The 17,382-nt window shown below is 35.0% G+C and overlaps 1 protein-coding gene across 4 annotated transcripts; it reads right to left on the minus strand.

Annotated features, from left to right (window-relative positions):
* Positions 1-748: 748 nt before the first annotated feature.
* LOC131044235 (DNA replication complex GINS protein PSF2) lies at positions 749-15,079 on the minus strand. Of its 4 annotated transcripts, none has more exons than XM_057977519.2 (9): positions 14,518-15,079; positions 11,364-11,440; positions 11,155-11,229; positions 10,874-10,988; positions 2,030-2,129; positions 1,854-1,884; positions 1,645-1,737; positions 1,393-1,536; positions 749-1,211 (listed from the first exon to the last, which is right to left on the minus strand). In XM_057977519.2, the coding sequence occupies exons 2-9, from the start codon at positions 11,409-11,411 to the stop codon at positions 1,191-1,193; spliced, it is 627 nt and encodes a 208-aa protein (XP_057833502.1). In that variant the 5' UTR covers positions 11,412-11,440; positions 14,518-15,079; the 3' UTR covers positions 749-1,190. The 4 variants fall into 4 exon arrangements, with proteins under 4 accessions (XP_057833502.1, XP_057833501.1, XP_057833504.1 ...); XM_057977518.2 differs by having other exon boundaries at positions 14,551-15,078; XM_057977521.2 differs by having other exon boundaries at positions 11,344-11,440; positions 14,551-15,077.
* Between the last annotated feature and the right edge of the window lie 2,303 nt (positions 15,080-17,382).

Here is a 17,382-nt window from a genome sequence, read left to right on the forward strand (position 1 = left end):
GATCAAATTGCAATAGACAAGGCTTTAAATTGCAAACTCAACCTAAAATAGAACAAAGGTCAAACACAAAACCTAAGACAATACAAAAAGAGACATCCCTTTTCAAACCAACAATCAAATCCAACTTCTATAGGAAAGTTATGTACTTAACAACCTACCAGACCTCCATGTGATTGTTACATAACCTCAACTTAATTGCACCCATGTTTTGATAATTTAAAAAGGCACATGTTCCAAGTAATGACAAGTATTGTGAGAATTTCGAGTTAGGCACAACACATCAAATAGTGAAGGAATCAAATCTCTTGAAAACAAAATGTCACAATTTCTTACATAAAACTTGGACCAGACAAGATAGCAAGGATTCGAAATAATATAAAATCGACTCAATACATCACAATTATGGAAACTTCATTTGATAACAAAAGCAAACAAAGACAATTATATAACTAGTTTAAAAACCTTATGATGGTTTTTAAAAAGCTAAGGTTTTTAAAAAGCATGCGTGAGAGTTGAATCATTAAAAGTTGAGCAAATGATAAACCAGGAAGGCCCAAGTTGAGCTATATAGAAAACATTGAAAAATAAGATAAAATTTAAAATAACCGAAGTAATACAGGTCTCCAAGTTCTTTGGAGTAGAAACGAACCATATTGCTTTTATGGTCAATCCACATCTCCCACGTTGTGGAGTGAAAAGCAGCAACAAAACATATAATACAAATGTTTTTTGGTGGGGAAGATAAACATCTCAATAATTTTTTGGCCTGACTACATAAATCATCAATTTCTATGTGATCCAATACCAAAAACAAAAGAAAACATTTTTCAATTGTTGAAGTATCAGAATTCAAAATAGCTCTTTTAACATTTATATATGCGTAGTCAATTCACTTATTAGTCCTAGAAGAAATTAAAGACAAAATTGAAATTTTAAACAGAAGCCACTATCAACAAAGGGTGCACTACCAAACTGTTAGCTTTCATTGTATACAAGGCAACTTTTAGTCTTTACTGAGACAGAATACTGTTGTATTTGCCTGCTCGAAATGCATATTATTAATGCCTTGTAAGATTTTTCAAATTACATATGTTATGAGGATAACATTAGCATATTCCATGGTACAAACTGTAGTCATTCTTGAATTTTCTACCTGAGAATCTGTGGGTTAGCAGTAACATCTGGAGTGTCTACCGAGGTCGAAGCATACGCTGTACAAGCCACATTAAAATTTTGGATAACAAAACTAGTTGTTTATAGAACAAAAAAATTCAATATTCGATAAAAAACTTAACCACTTAAATCTTAATTCTAAACCTCAAATGAGCACTTCAAAACACAAAAATACTATTCTGTCCACCTCATACAATACACATGCGCAAGTATACTTACTCTTTTGCCCCGGTCTGTAGATGTAGGTTGGCTGTTTCCATCTAAGCCTTGTTGATCTCCAGAATCATGCTTATCGAAAGCTTGAAAAGCTCTCACCATAAACGGGCGTACTAGATTTACCTCCATTGCAGAAAGGTTTTTTAACTGCCAGTGTTTCCAATGTTTGAATTTAAGGGCGAAATGAAATGGAAAGCATTTATTTTAGTTTTCTCATTTGGAATGTTTCAAGCACATAGAAATAGAATGCATTACCTTCATTCCATGATTTCTTGAATTAATTAACTCTAAACCAGTCTCGACCTTGTGAAATCTTACATCCCTAATATCCTCTAATAATGACCTGACCTGCAACCATGTAGAGATTCCAAACGGTTGCATTGAAAACTCCATCTGAAATTTGTAATTTAGAATAGTTTATTTTGTTTATAAAATGATGTAAAAATTAAGATCAAAGAACTTACTAGGTAGATATCTGGTATGTCATCGCGTGCACTAAAACCAATAAGTAACTTGTTTAGTAAACGGGAACATAAACAAAAGAAATTGAATAGACTAGTGTCTTCACATAATTTTTGAATCAAAACAAGAGACTAGGGAACTTAAAAACTGCATAATGGGTCTTACTCGTAGTACATACTAGTCAAAAAGCAGTCTTGATATTTCCACGTAATGGAATGGCAATGGTTCAAATTCTCTGGGAGCTTCGCGCTCAGAATCTAGAACTTGTGTCAACCTCTCTATACAAGCAATAAATTAGTTAGTTCTTCCAATATTTAAACAATTTAACACAATTTACAATAGAAGCACCCCTGAATGCTTCAAGCTCGCATGTAAAAAAAGATAAAGAGTAAGCTATAAAAAATATACCACAACATGACCTTACCCGAAAGGAATTTCCCAGGTAACTAAAAATATTCGACCCTTGCAAGAGGACTAAACATTATTATACTAAATATTATATAATATTAATACGAACAAGCAGCTAAGGATTTGCAAGGTAAATATAGTATCAGTTAGCACTAACCTATAGCTTTAAGTAATAGGATTAAAATTACCAGCCAGAGAGATAAGTCCAGAGGTCAGTAAAATCATCTGCTACCTCAATGAGACATTTTCATGCTCACGCACAAAAACAAATCAGTTGCACATGGACTGAAATATGAAGAAGCAAAGAAATATGTAGTAGCCAAGACAATCAAGTCTAGAGGGTTTCTCCAAAAGTAGGAAATCCTACAAAATTGGTATTGCTCTCATGGAATTGTTGGTGCCTGGAAGGTGCCCTTTAAAGAAATTACCCCAGGTATCTAATAAAAAATCAATGCCCTTAATTAATAGGAATTCAAAAGACTATGTTAAATCAAAAGGGTGCTACTAATACCAGGAGATTAATTTGTAACAAACCTAAAATTGAAGTCATCAATGTCAGGGGAGGCTCTGGTGGGGTTCTCAGGCCTTCTAATTGCTTGGGAAACATTCTCACCAAGATTGAAGGTGATCAAAGTGAGCAATGACTCTCACTTATTTGAATATCTATGTCCCAAACTCTCTTGTGGCCAAAAAACAATGTTGGCTGTTATGCTTAATTGGGGAAAACAAACCATCCAATATGTTCTTAGCAATAGATTGCGTTCTTTTTCTTTTTCCCTGCTTAAAAAAGAGGCGGTTCTAAAATAAGAGATCCTTGTAATGAGCATGTTGAGGATATAATGTCTCTGGTTGAACACCAAGATATCAAACCCACTAATGGAAAATATTGATGACCTGAGAGAAGAGCAGAGTATCACTTCATTTCTGAGAGACTTGACAGGTTTCTAGTCCAAAAAGATAATCTCACCTCTTTCCCCTGTATCGTTGACAGCTTTCAACACTTCAGATCACAAGCCAAAACAACCCTGAAGTAGTAAAAAGAACCTCTTCAAATACAACCCTGTTCAGGTTCACTTGAATAAATTTACGGCAGAAGTTGAACACAGCTGGAAAGCCTAGCATCCCTCTTGAGATGCTCAAGCAAATGGGAGGTTAAAAATTCCAGACTGAAAACTAATCTTAAAAATTGGATCAAGTTGCATCTCAATTCTGAAAGATCAAAACACTTCCGCTTGCACAGGCTTGGAGAAAATGAAGAGATCTCATAGCGTGAATCTCCCAATAAGACTCATACATGAGAGAGAATACATGAAAATGTCAAACAAGAAGACCAAATCTTGAGGCTCAAATCTCATATGACTCGGCTTCATGAAGGGCTCCAACACCAGGAATCTAGAATTTGCAGGTTTTTTCTCCTCAATTGATGGAAAAGATTGATAAGCAGTTTATTCTGATAAAATCTGCAACTTCTAGACTCCTTATTTACCATGCTCATGTCTCAATTCTTCAAGAATTAGACAAGAGCATCAGGAAATTTTAATGGCAAGGAAGTAAGCATTGAGGAAGAAATCCCAATTTGAGTCAAGTGACTAAAGAAAAGTCTCAAGGGGATCTGGGTATCTGATCTACTATCACTATGAGTAATGCTCTTGGGGCTAAAATTGTTTGAACTTTAATAAACCTCCAATAAACCTTTGCAAGCACCTTCTAGCTGATAAGTGTGGTGAAGGCAATCAAAGCACGACTTTGTTCAATGTCATTCACCAAAAAATGGGTGTTTCTAAAATCTAGTTGTTAATTGTCAAGTCTACTGGGATATTGAAGACCAGATCTCTCCGTACGCAAGAAATGGACGAAACATCACATTTTTGGAAGAGCTTCACTTAAAAACAAACTCTTAAACTTCTTCATGCCTGGGGGGGTCTTCTCTTGTCCACAAACCAACTTGAAATCACAAAACTTGCCCACATCTTTGGTCCAGAAGCAATTTATAGGCATTATTCCACCTGATCTAGACAGTGGGGGTGTCTAATTTGGGAAAAATCCAACTCCACTGGCAGCTACCCTATTAGGGTCGGAACCCATTATATCCACAAAGGTGAATCTCTTGCCGAGATCTGAATAGTATTTGGGGCCACAGCATTACTCCTAAAATAAAAGTGTTCTAGCGGTTAATCTCGCAGAACAAGACTCTTGCAACTTGCAAGAGAAATCTTATCCAAAGAGGCATCTTGAGAACTTACATTTGTTTGAGATGTTTTAAATATTGTGAAACTCAAGCCCACCTGCTTTTTGAATGTGAAGAAACTTCCTTGGTCTGGATCTCTCTTTCTTTTAAATTTGGAGTTCCCTTCAAATACAGATTGAATTTAGAAACATGCACTAAGCATTGGAGCAAATCCTATAGCAGCTCTCTAAAAGACAAAAATCTTATCAATCTTTTATGGTCTTCAATCCCTTATTTGTTTATGTGGTTTATATGGACAGGAGAGAACTGCAAAGTTTTTGAAAATGTCAAAGTTCACTTTGAATGGAAACAAAATCAGAACGTGTACATCAAAGCTGAAGCACATCTCTTTGAAAGGTAGAATCTTTTAGAATTTATCAGCACTCTCACTTCTAGCCGCTATACTTAGACTTCTACTGATAGCTAAAGGAAAACTGAAAAAAGTTAAAACTCTCTTTGTAAGGGGACTCCAAACAGATAATCCAATGCTTCTCTAGTAACAGGTGGTTGAGACTATCCAGCTTCAACTTTTGCTAAATCAAGTTACCAAGATTTTGCAAAGTTTTGAACAGATTAACTAGCAGCACATACCTAGAAAGCTGAACCATCTTGCAGATAAAAAGGTCATCTAAGACATTATTTTGTACCCATCTTCAGCACGTGTAAGAAAGATCAGAAATAAAAGTGCACATAACCCTCATGTCAAATGCATTAATCAGCACACTGGCATTGTTAGTGCAATCCAAGGACAGGAATGTCCCTGTGGAGAACAAAACTAATGCAGATGATTATCCTCCTCTTGCTGTAAAGGATTCATTATTCTGATCCACAGTTCTTTTCCTCCAGGTCCAGTTCTAATCTTTGTATTGTACATTCTCACTCAATAAAACATTTACTTTTATAAATAATATGAACCTTATGAGAACTACCAGAACCTCAAATAGTCCTATATATCAGGCCTGAGGTATAACCAGAGAAAACAGATGGCATTTAATCCTTCAGCATTATATGTGCAGCATATCACAAAAAAGAAAAGAGCCAACATGAAGAGCATATTGCCAGCCCTCCCCAAGCCATTTTTGTGCAAGATGAAGAACATGCCACTGCTTTCCCAGTAACACCTCACTCTCACCCATCTTCTATCATTACTGCTAAAAAAACCATGTTGGACATCATTTTATAATCAGGAATGTAATATTCATTTTGGCTCAGAAAAGACCCTGCATTTCTCTAAACCTCTAAACCAGCCCTACTTCCATACACATCAGCCGTCTCCCCCATATCCACTAATGCTCAATCTTACACCCACCAAGGTACTGTCACTCTTAATATGCCTCTCTCTCAATTGTGGTTGTCCTTAAAACTGCTAACTCCTCCCCAACTATCCGTGCCCTACCCTCGGCCTCCAGTTCCATTTATGGTATTCACTCCATGCACTTTCGCTGACACCTCAACATGCTTTGTCCAATTAAAAAATCCCAAGGCATGCAAAACCGAACCAGCTAAACAGCTGATTCAAACCTTCTTACAATCCTAAAAGAATCTATTCTTCATTTTTAAACACCTTGTGATTGTGTAGGACAATTGTGCCATATCCAAATTTGATGGAGAGTTAAATTCCTCAAACATGAGTTGAGGGATAAAATAGATGCATTACCTTCTGATCTTATACAGGATGAATGAATGATTTTAATGACGTTCACAAGGCCAAACAATCTAAGGGATCAAGAATTGCAGCCTTAAGTATCTTCAAATTCCTTTCGATGTTGGATCTCCTACTATAGATCTTGACTAAGAAGCTAATAGTTTTGCTTGAAGAATATTCAAAAACAATCTACAGCTAAATCTTACCTGACAAGTGTCCATAAAGTATCACTCCAAGTTTTAAGCCTTTTTCTTATCATAGTAAGTAATCGTAAAGCTGGGAGATGGAGCCATGGCGATATAACAGTTGTCAAATAGAATGAAGGTTTACTAATTAAAATAATGAATTGCTTAATTATAGGTTTGATTAATTAATTAGCTGGTGCAACTAGTTAATGGTTAGTTTCTAACAGCTAGTTCACAACACCTAACTATTTATTAATTATAATATTTAATTAGATAAATTAAAATCTAATTAATGTTCTCCTATGTTCAACCTATTTGATATCTTTTGTGCTTAATTATCTGTGTAAGGAACTCCAATCTATAATCTAAACAAATCTTCATCATGTGCAATCCAAAAATCAATGCAATAAAAATATTTTCAAAGGTTTTCGTAGACTCTTTTTGCATTAAATTATGGACCGTGGAAGCCTTAAACCTATCACAAGGCTTGAGTTCATGTTCGTGTTCGAGGACAACAAAATTCGTATTAAATTAAACAAAGACAAAAAATTCAAAAAAAAAATTATCATTAAAGTTGCCACCAATAAATTTGATTTTTTTTTAAATATAAATAATAAATTAATAAAAATAAAACAATAATATGTTAATTTTGAATACATTATTGTAAATTTTTTAAAACATTATATTATTACAATATAAATATATTTAAATTTAAATTTAAAAAAATTAGTATATAATAATAAATATATTACAATTAAAATTTAATTTAAACATTTAAAATTATCAAATTTTAGAATACAAATGAAAATTGCTGATATTGGCATTGTGTGATGGTTAAGTTGTGGTGGTGTTGTTCTTGCCATCAAGGTTCAAACCCATGGGGTTGTTATTGTTGAATGATTATATCAAGGATGATGTCCCCTGTTTGTGACCTCATCGGTTCACGAAAGAATGCAAAAGAAAATTGTGATGCCGTTAATCTTACCCTCTAGAAAGGAGATTAAGTTCCCTTGAGAGTCAATTTCACAACATAAATTCAAATATCCCCAACTAGTAAAAATGGTGAAGATATCTAATTACAGAAATGGAAAGAGCAAACGACAAAGAGTCTTTGGTCCAAATCTGAGCACCTTGGTCCAAATCTGAGCACCTTGGTCAAAGATGCCAACGTGATGCATAGACGTTTGCGTGGCACACTATAGTCTCGTACGAACCGCGAACAACAAAGACTCGGAAACACAAAAACCCAACCCTACATTTTGATTAACCAACAAAACCTAGAAGTTAGAAACGTGACAGCAAATACCAGATAATATATATAAACAAAAATGAATATAAATGAAATGAATAAAGCATAAGCAAACCCTCCCACGTTCAAATGCTTCTAATAAACCTACACACAAGAAAAAGAAAAATATTGGGGCTGTATAGGGGTTTGCCTAAGTCAAACCCTTGCTTTGGTGTTTCCACTTCCACTGACAGCCAAATAGATAGATCAAAAAGTTAAATAGATAGAATGATAAATGATCAAATAGATAAGGGATGTGATAAATCCCAAGTTGCTAAAAGACGTGAGAAAGATGTTACCAGCAAGGCTTGAGAAAGCCAAGAGGGATGCAAAGACTGTTGTAGCAAGCTAAAGATTGATGTAGCAAATGAGAGAGAGCAAGAGAAAGTTGTGAGAGCTGAGAGAGCACCAAAGATTGCTAAAAGAACCAAGAGAGAACCAGGAAGAGCCTACTAGAAGTGAAAAGATGGATTTAAAAGAGAGAAAAGGAGGGAAAGAAGAGGCTAGCGATTCATTTTGGAAGAATTTGAGTCGTTTCCATCGACCTGGGCAGGTGGCAAGTGTCAAAACACTCAAAACCAACATTCAAGCATTAAGATGTTGTAGGATGTTTGGGCAATGCGCGGATGTCTACATGGTGTGCTAGTGTCTAGACCTATCACGCTCAAAAACGACAGGCAGCAAAAGAATCACATGGTTAATTCAAAACTAACGCTGAAAGGTAGCTGCTAGAAAGGTGTCCTGAGCATCTTGAGAAGGAAAAGGTTGATGCAAGGTCTGAAATGAGCCTACTTAGATACTAGGGAAATGGACACTAATGTGGCTACAAAAGTGTAGGTGGAATTGCAAAGTGGTATGCAATTTTCGACTCTACAAAAATGTAAAAAACAAATTGACATAATTTAAAAAACAAAATTTAAAGATATTAATTTTATTTTAAAGAATTCAAATAAAAGCAGGGGGTTGATTTTCATGGCAACCCCAAACAACATTCCTACCCCAAGTTGCAGCATCTACAAGAAGGTGTGTTAACAATCTTTGCTTGATTTTAAATGATAACAGCAATATAAAACAACTAGAAGAAGAAGATCAACCTAGACTAATGGCATCCAATATCTTGGCATTTTTAATGGTGTGTTGATATGCCTTTGTCTTGTTGCCCTTCACACTTTTCTTCCTCCCATCTTCCATCCAACTCATCTCTCTTGTAGTTGTTCCCTTTCAGGCCCTTTCTCCCTCTCTCTTTCCACACAGTTTTTACATTCTCCGCCTTCCTCTTTGTTGTCCCTCCAAGATAGTGCATGTATTTCCAATGGAGGGGTCATGAGGTCTTTTATGGCAACATAGGCATCTATTTTTCCATGAGAATTGTAAATTTCTGCTGTTCATGGACAAGGATGTCATGCCCTATGACCATCCCTAGTCCCACCATACCCGTGCGATTCTTATTATATGCATGTTGTCCCATGTCATCAGATGGAGGACATCACTTCCATTAATGCCTATTTGACTTCACATGTATGCATGATGTGTGTATGTATGTATGTATGTATGTATGTATGTATGTGTGTGTATGTATGTACACAACCCCACACAAACACGGAGGTGTGCGTGTATGTGCGTGTATGTGTGTACATATATATGTGTATGTGTGTGTATTTCCAAAACCAGACATACTGAACTTGGGAAAAAAAATTGGTGTGAATTACTGAATCCAAAACCAAACAAGAAACTTGGCCAAATCGCTTAGCATGTGTTGTCATTCCAATTAAAAAGAAATGTTTTCAATCTTCCTTTCTTGCAGAGGTTAAAGCTTATTCTGAGTTTTTAAGTGTTGACTTGGTGGTCAGCACCTCCTTCAAGGTTCACGACATGGCTTAACCGCCACCCGTGGATTTGGGTAAGACTGGCGTTTGTAGCGGATGTTGATAGCTCAAGCTTTTGGCGCAACAGCAAACATACCTACAATTGGTATCAGAGCCTTGGGTCACAGGTTTGAATCCTAGGAGGTCTCCTTCATTCCGTCGGTGCGGAACCCTTAGTCCTAGTCGGTGCTGAGGGGGAGATTGTTGACTTGGTGGTCAGCACTTCCTTCGCGGTTTGCAACATGGCTGAACCGCCTCCCATGGATCTAGGTAAGTTTGGCGTTTGTAGCGGGCGTTGATAACTCAAGCTTTTGGCGCAACAGCAAACATACCTACGTTAAGCCAGCTCCTTCATCTGCCCATTCTGAAGATTTGATGAATGTTAAACAGTTTCACATTATCTATTTAACATGTTTTGAATTTTATAACTTGACAGTAATTTGATATTAGCAAAATGAAGTGTTTTCTTTAGGCTGTTGCAGTTTTTCCAGTTTTCTTGGTACTTTATGTCAGTATACAAATGCACACTTACAAACGGTATACACATTCTCAAACTGCAGATTGTGAAGTCATTTTCCCTCTCCAAGTGCTCGGTTTATGTTAGCTTATTTCCTTCAGGCACTCCTACTCTCACATGCATAAAGACAGACTTGTGAGCTCATCGTGAATGCCTGGATCATATTGATCTTCCCATCATCCTGAATTCTTATGTTTTTCTCTACAAAATTCATGCATTTATAAATTAAATAATTTATCCCATGTTATCGTCAAGCTCCCATATCTCCCATGGTCTGAAAATTACCATCAAGCTGATCAAAGAGACTTTGCATTATAGAAGTTGGAACTCATTTCTAGACACCAAGGAATTTGCCTACTGTCTTAAACTGATATGAAGCCTAGGATAGGTTTTTTAAGGTCCACTTTCTTATGGGACCAAATAATTAAAGATTACTACATTGAGAATCACTCATCTCCTTACCCATTTATGTCTACTGGTAAATCAAAGGATAATTGCCACCTAGAGCCCTACCTTTGCCCAAGAAAAATTCAAAAATGTTTAAAAAAAAGAAAAAATAGTACACAAGGTCTCATCGCACCAAACATTACTTTTTCATCCATTTGTGTTGTTTCTAATAACTATATAGAACTTAAATATTGTAGCCTCAACACATAAGGGTAGCATATTTAAAATTGAAGTTAGTGCAGGAACATCACTCTGCGTAATTTGTGAAAATCAAGTAGACCATTAGTTTATAAATAATTCATTGCAGGCATTTTGTAGTCAAACAATTAACAAACTAAAATGTTTTTAACCACGTAAAAAAAAACTGAATTTCGTATTTGTGCTGTACATTAGTGAAATACATATTTTCTCTATCAAGAGCAAAGATTGGCTAGGCCTACCAACACACATCCAATCTGGTGATTGTATTCTACACTTGCCACGTTTCTTTAGTGCAATGGCCAGCCATAGTGGAACTTTGACAGGTATTTGTGGGCGAAAAGGACCAAAATCTCCCTGCACATGCAGTTTGTCAATATAAAATGCTTCTCCTATAGCTGAAAGTCAAATTACTTAATCAAGGAAAATACAATAAGTGGAATATAAAAAATCCAAAGAAGAATGATATAAACTAATTTTCAGTCATTTTTAAGTAATTAGAACCAATGGGCAATGAAGATACACAAATCATATTCAAAGCATCCATCCGAACATTAGGAATAATATTTGTCATCTCATCCTCTGCGAGAAATTCAACCTGCACCCAATCACCAACAAAACCCTCATTTATTTTTTTAATAATTGTTCTTGTAAAGACTATATATAACTAGTTAAAATATTAGAAGATTAAAAAAAAAAGAGAGATTTCTACATGGAGAATGGAGAGCTTGCCTCTCCTGCGGAGAATAGTGACAGTTGAGGATCAGACTGGCCTGCCATTGCTGTATCTAACAATTTTCATAGATCTCCTGTAAAATTCCAAATGAACGATTACAAATTTTAATATATTTGGAACAAACTATAAGTATTTAAAAAAGTTTCATTTGAAAAGATTAAAAAACCAGTTATAGCCAACATTACAACATTTATAAAAATAAATAAAAACCACTCTCACATTAAAATTATTAATTCAACAGACATAGAAAGAATAATTGACAATTTTTTACAAAATACTAAAGCATTCATAAAAAATAACCATCTACACTATAATGGGTTTGGTGGGAATTGGCCGATAAAGCCTAATGATGTATATAAGAAACATGTAGAAATTGAATTGAGCTCAAATTTTGATAAAGCCACAAGAGAAAATCCATGATCAGCACGAGGGGCATTTTAAAGATGATGACGGACAACTTTTGTTGATGCTTTCAGTTCATTTGGAACTTAATATAAATAATAGGAAGAAGCAATGGCTGTCATAGAAGGAATATGACCACCTAAAGAAATGGGCTGACGAAAATTTAAGTGGAAAGTAACTCAATGCTAATTACCGAAGCAGTAAAAAAGTGATAGTGTGAAAACTGGCAAATAAACAATATTATCAAACTCTGGGTACCCTTATCAAAAAAGTACATAAAGAATAACAATCAAAATAGATGCATTCAAGTTGGGTGCAACAATGACACATTATAATAATTTTTGGTTTTTCCCTAATTGTTATGAAAGAATTTTGTTTGCTGTGAATGATTTCCAATGATCTAATGTTGCAAGCTGAACCACAATACTAATAGTCATATACCCCGAAAAGGCAAAGTCCACAAGGTTGGCACTTGTATTCAACCAAGAAGCATTATAAGAAACTGCATATGCCCCATCCAACAAAGAAATGAACACATAGGATTGGATGTCTAGTGAATGAATGGATGTGCCACCCACCTTACTAACGAAACAACAGCCACTAGAAATATTATGATATATAACAAGATTCATACCTTAGCCATATCATCAAAAAGCCTTATAGAGCTTGATTCATAAAATATAAAATTCATAACAGTTCATGTCATACTGAATCTACTTTGGAACTTTAGAGTCTTATATTCACTCACAAAAGATGATAGTGGGGAACCTTACCCGTGTTGCCCGAATATAGAGGGAATAGAGGGAGTAAACTAGTTAACATAATTAGACAACATAAATCAACCTAGGATCCAAATCACCACTAAATTGAAGCCCAAGCCACTTTATTATAAATTCAACCCGCTACAACATGTTCGTGTCCTTAACAACCCAAAATATTACTAAATTGACTAAAAAGTATTACAAAGAGCACATGTTATTTACATGGCAAGAGCGTTAAAAATATGTGGACTAAAAGACCAATGTGATTGACAGCACAAAGAGTTAATTTGAAACCCTATAGAATGTGTGTAATGACAGGGAACTAGAGGTAATGATGTGTTGCACAACAATCTTAATGATATTTTTTAAAGAGTATGTCTATCACTTGCAGTGATATGACACCATTTGTATGGTACTGGTGGAATTTGGCTCACATATAGAAGCTATCTAAAATGCTGAAGAATCTAAAGAGAAATTGAGGAATTAAACAAATGAAGAATTTGGAAATTTAATCCAGAGTCTGCACTAAGAATTTGATCGATTTGGAGCTATCAAAGTAAACACAATAAAATATGACAAGGATACTTACTAATAAAAGATTCTCACCAACGAAGCTCCATATCTCCTTCTGACTTGGATGCTAATGCAAATTAAAACGGTGATGATTCAAAGTAAATGACTAGATTGACATGTTATCGATTTTCCATTGCCACTATGTCCTATGCCCTCACCTCACAAGGGATGTTGTAACAAGATATTGATTTGAAAGAGTTGTTATCATTGGCTCCCAAACTCAAAATGGAACCAGAAGGGGGTTGAGAGTTTTTTTATCTTGGCCAAGCACCCCTCCCTTTTCTCATGGTAGGGTTGAGAGGGATGGAGGAACTGAAAGAGTGAAGAATTTGGAAACATATTCCTCGCTAAAAATTTGATTTGTACAATTTGAAGCTGATCAAAGTAAACACATATAAAAATGAAAAGTAGTACTTACAAATAAAAGATAAATCTTAACAAATTTAAAGTTGCATATGCTATAAAAGAGATTTTATGTAGAAAATTACATTCCATAACTAGAAATGGAATTGACCTTGAGAAAGACAACTTGGATGTTGATGCTTTGTGCTAGAAATAAGTCTAGGTCAACTTCCACATCATTCATATTATTCCATGATAGCCAAATTGAGAACTTGACCTAATACTTCATAAGTCAACCTTCTAGACAAGTTAAAAAGCTCGAATGCAACACCCATTTTCCAGCTACTTTTCCCATAGATAGAATGCTAATTCCTTTCCTTATGATAACAACTTGTTCAAAAAATCCAATCCCAAAACAACTTTTTTAAAGCCCTTCTAAAGAATAAACCCACAATGTCTATGGCTAAATTGAACACAAACAAGGGCCCAAAGGCAATCTTTAGGGCTTAGGCTTTTGTGAGAATGTAGATGGTGATTCGTTACCTTTGGCACGAGGAAATTTTAGGCAGGACCTCTAACAATATCACAAAGCCATCACCATTCAAGAAATATTTAAGTTTACCAAAACATATTTTGGCAACTATTGTACAAGTTGCTTCCAATGAATCTAATATTTTAAAGGAAAAATCTGTAGGTTCTATTAAAACAATCTTGGTAAAGGGTGTGATTACAACTATGGATCCCACAATACTCTATGTATCCAAAATTATTAAACCAAAAGTGTTTGATATTTGTTCAAATGCTTTCTACATAACTTAGAGATTGAAATATCCCTTACCAGGGATACTAGATATATATAACAATATTTCCCTCAAATAATAATGTCAGTGGTGATTACAAACCAGAAATAATTAGTTTTCAGATCTCAGAGTCTCAATTTCAAACATACAACTTAAAATATCAGAAATTCAGTTTGAATGTAAACTACAGTGTTTCTGTCATAAATACTGCTCAGAAGAACTCAGAAAAATACAACAATATTCGGAAGAAATGGAACAATAACAATATGTACCAGAATATTAATATTCGGGAGCAATTTTAGAACCTGTCCTTAATTTGCAGAAATAGATCGCACCGGTGGCCTTGGATTGCAAACGATTTGGAACACGTTATAAGTCGCTAGCTATTACAAAATAGAAATTACCCAGTGCATAGATTCAATTCCTCAAGTTTCACCATAAACCATCACACACCGCTGAATCAATAACTTTGTTCCTCCAGGAATATATGGAGTCGCCCCAGAAGTTTGTGAACTTGTTTACTGATTGCTCAGAAGATTAAGTACAGACTGATCTGTTATGCTCAGCCAAATACTCACGGCTTTGTCAAAAGCGAGTCCTTAGGCAGAACAGATGCGGACTTGTATTCCCCCGGGTATTGAAAGCTCGAGGTGAATGTTCGCACCCAAAAAGAGCAATCAGAACCTATATCCGTAAGTCTCTAATCCGGATTGAGGCCTCCGACAGTAAATGAAGAATTCGCATTTGTAATGGTTGCGGCTGTGACATCTAATCGCCCAAAATATATTCTCCTGGAACGTCAATACTTTATCCCGCCAGAAATATTATTTGAATGGCTACAACTCTTATACACGCCAATAAAGAACAGGTGATCAATAATGAAAATAGGATGGGGCTAGAGTTAGAAATTGTCTCATCAATTAAAGAATATTTTATCTACTTTTCAATCATATGAATTTTAAAGAAAAAACTAAATTTATTTACTATCAATTTGTCTGAATTTAAGAGTTTAAACTTAAGTTGATCTACTACTGCTTAACATCCTTAAATTTAAGAGCTTAAATTTTTTAGGTGAACTCCAATACAAAATTCATGGGACTACTAGCTTTAAAATATTCCTAAAATATCTCAGCAACTCTCCTCCATGGGACCTAGCCTTATTTTGCCACAATTAATAACAAACCAAACAGCTAACTCACAGAATAATATGAATTATCTTTTTTTTTTTCAAAACTCAAAATTATACTCTCTAAAACAAATACAATATTAACACTAATAAAACTTATCTACAAATTTGTGACTTCACAAATTTAGTTGAGCCGCAAATCCACTCCTCAAGGCTTTCATCTCTAGCTTTCGTCTCTAGAAATCACCGAACATTTATCAAATCCATGCTTTACTTGCTCCATCTAGCCTCCATATAAAGAACTCCAACAAGCATCTAGAATATTAGGCCGACTTGAACGACTTTAATATTAATCATATTTGGAGAGCATTATAAAGTGACATTTAATAATATTTCATTGTATTGTTATTATTTAATTTAATTAATTAATATTAAGTTATCACTTGAATATTTCATTTCACAGAGATGGCGCAATCGACCTTGTGAACTTGGAGATACAAGCACAAAGACAAGGCATGTATTCTTCTTAATCAAACAAGTCTCAATCCCATCCAATAACTCTCCTCAATTCACGACTTAGTGTAAAGGTAGGAATAGGTAGATTTTCTAAATAATTATTAAGAGCAAATAAACAAAAACAAGCTATGACTTATTACCTAAGAACTTAGTCACATTATGTTTAGGAATGTAAATTATCCAAATAGGCACGGTTTGCATTAGTGAGTTTGAAAGATTTTAAAAAGGACAATGCCTCGTGGAGAGGCAAAGGCTTGTAAAGACCCTTTGAAAAAAAAAATCCCATGCATATTCTCAAGATTTCTCTCTAGTATGGTGACCAATTAGTAAGATTACTTGGTTCTCATGTTGGAGACCAACGTTCAAATCTCCCCATAGACAGAGTAGTTCTAAAATGGTGTGTTGAAGTGGTAGTCTAGCGTAAGTCAAGAGTGTATGCAATGGGCCCCCATATGACATTGGAGGGCAATGGAGTGATAAGGAGGATGCCCTATAGGAGGATATACAAGGAGGACTAGACATTCAAGCTCTACAAGCACAAAAAAAGTAAGGGATTGTAACGGCAACACTATAACCGATTGGTGGAGAGTTAGAGAAAGTGATATCCCCACAAATGAACTCTATGGGATGTGTGTCATTTGAACAACCTCACGGTTAAGGGGTAAGGCCCCCAATAGAATCCTCATTAATTAATCTTTAAAAAAATATTTATCTTCGAAATTGTCATGATATTCCACCAAACAAAAACAATACCATTATAGATTTGAAATTCACAAACTCGATATTAAAGTAATATTGTAATATTTAGCTTATAATGGTCATTTAAGTCATTTAGTTAGTTTTTAGTAACTTTCAATTATGTAAGTTAGTCGATTAGAATTTAGAATTTTCTATTATATCCCTAGTTCTCGATAGTTTCCTCGTTATGGAAAGATCTTCTGTAATTTCTTATTTAAGGAGTATTCCTCTCATTTGTTAATGCAACAATCAATTGTCATTTCATGGTATGAGAAAATAGGTTCTTTTTTGCCAAAAAATTCTTAATAAAAAATTTATGGTCTATACTATTAGGACACGGAGGCAATTGAGAGGGGGGGGGCTGAATCAGTTGTCTAATAATTTCAACCCAAATATAACTTTATCAAACTTGATGCATAATACTGGTAAACCAAACTTAATGACAGTTGACAGTTTAACAGTTAATAATAGTACCAGTAAAGTTTAATGCATGAGACAGAAAGACAAATAACATCCACAACACATAACACAGATATTTGTACGTGGAAACCTTGTAAGGGGAAAAACCACAGTGGGAAACCTTACCCACAATCAGATGATACTACTGCAGATAGTATGTGTGTACAAATGGGGTCTGCACATGCAGAAAGGTCAACTGCCTAGAGCTCACTGCTCAATCACAAACTGGGAATCTCACTTACTACAATTGGATGGTTAAATCCAATGATAATGTACTGCACAGAATAGCATCTTCATA

Source organism: Cryptomeria japonica, chromosome 6 (genome assembly GCF_030272615.1).
Source record: "Cryptomeria japonica chromosome 6, Sugi_1.0, whole genome shotgun sequence".
NCBI lineage: Eukaryota > Viridiplantae > Streptophyta > Pinopsida > Cupressales > Cupressaceae > Cryptomeria > Cryptomeria japonica.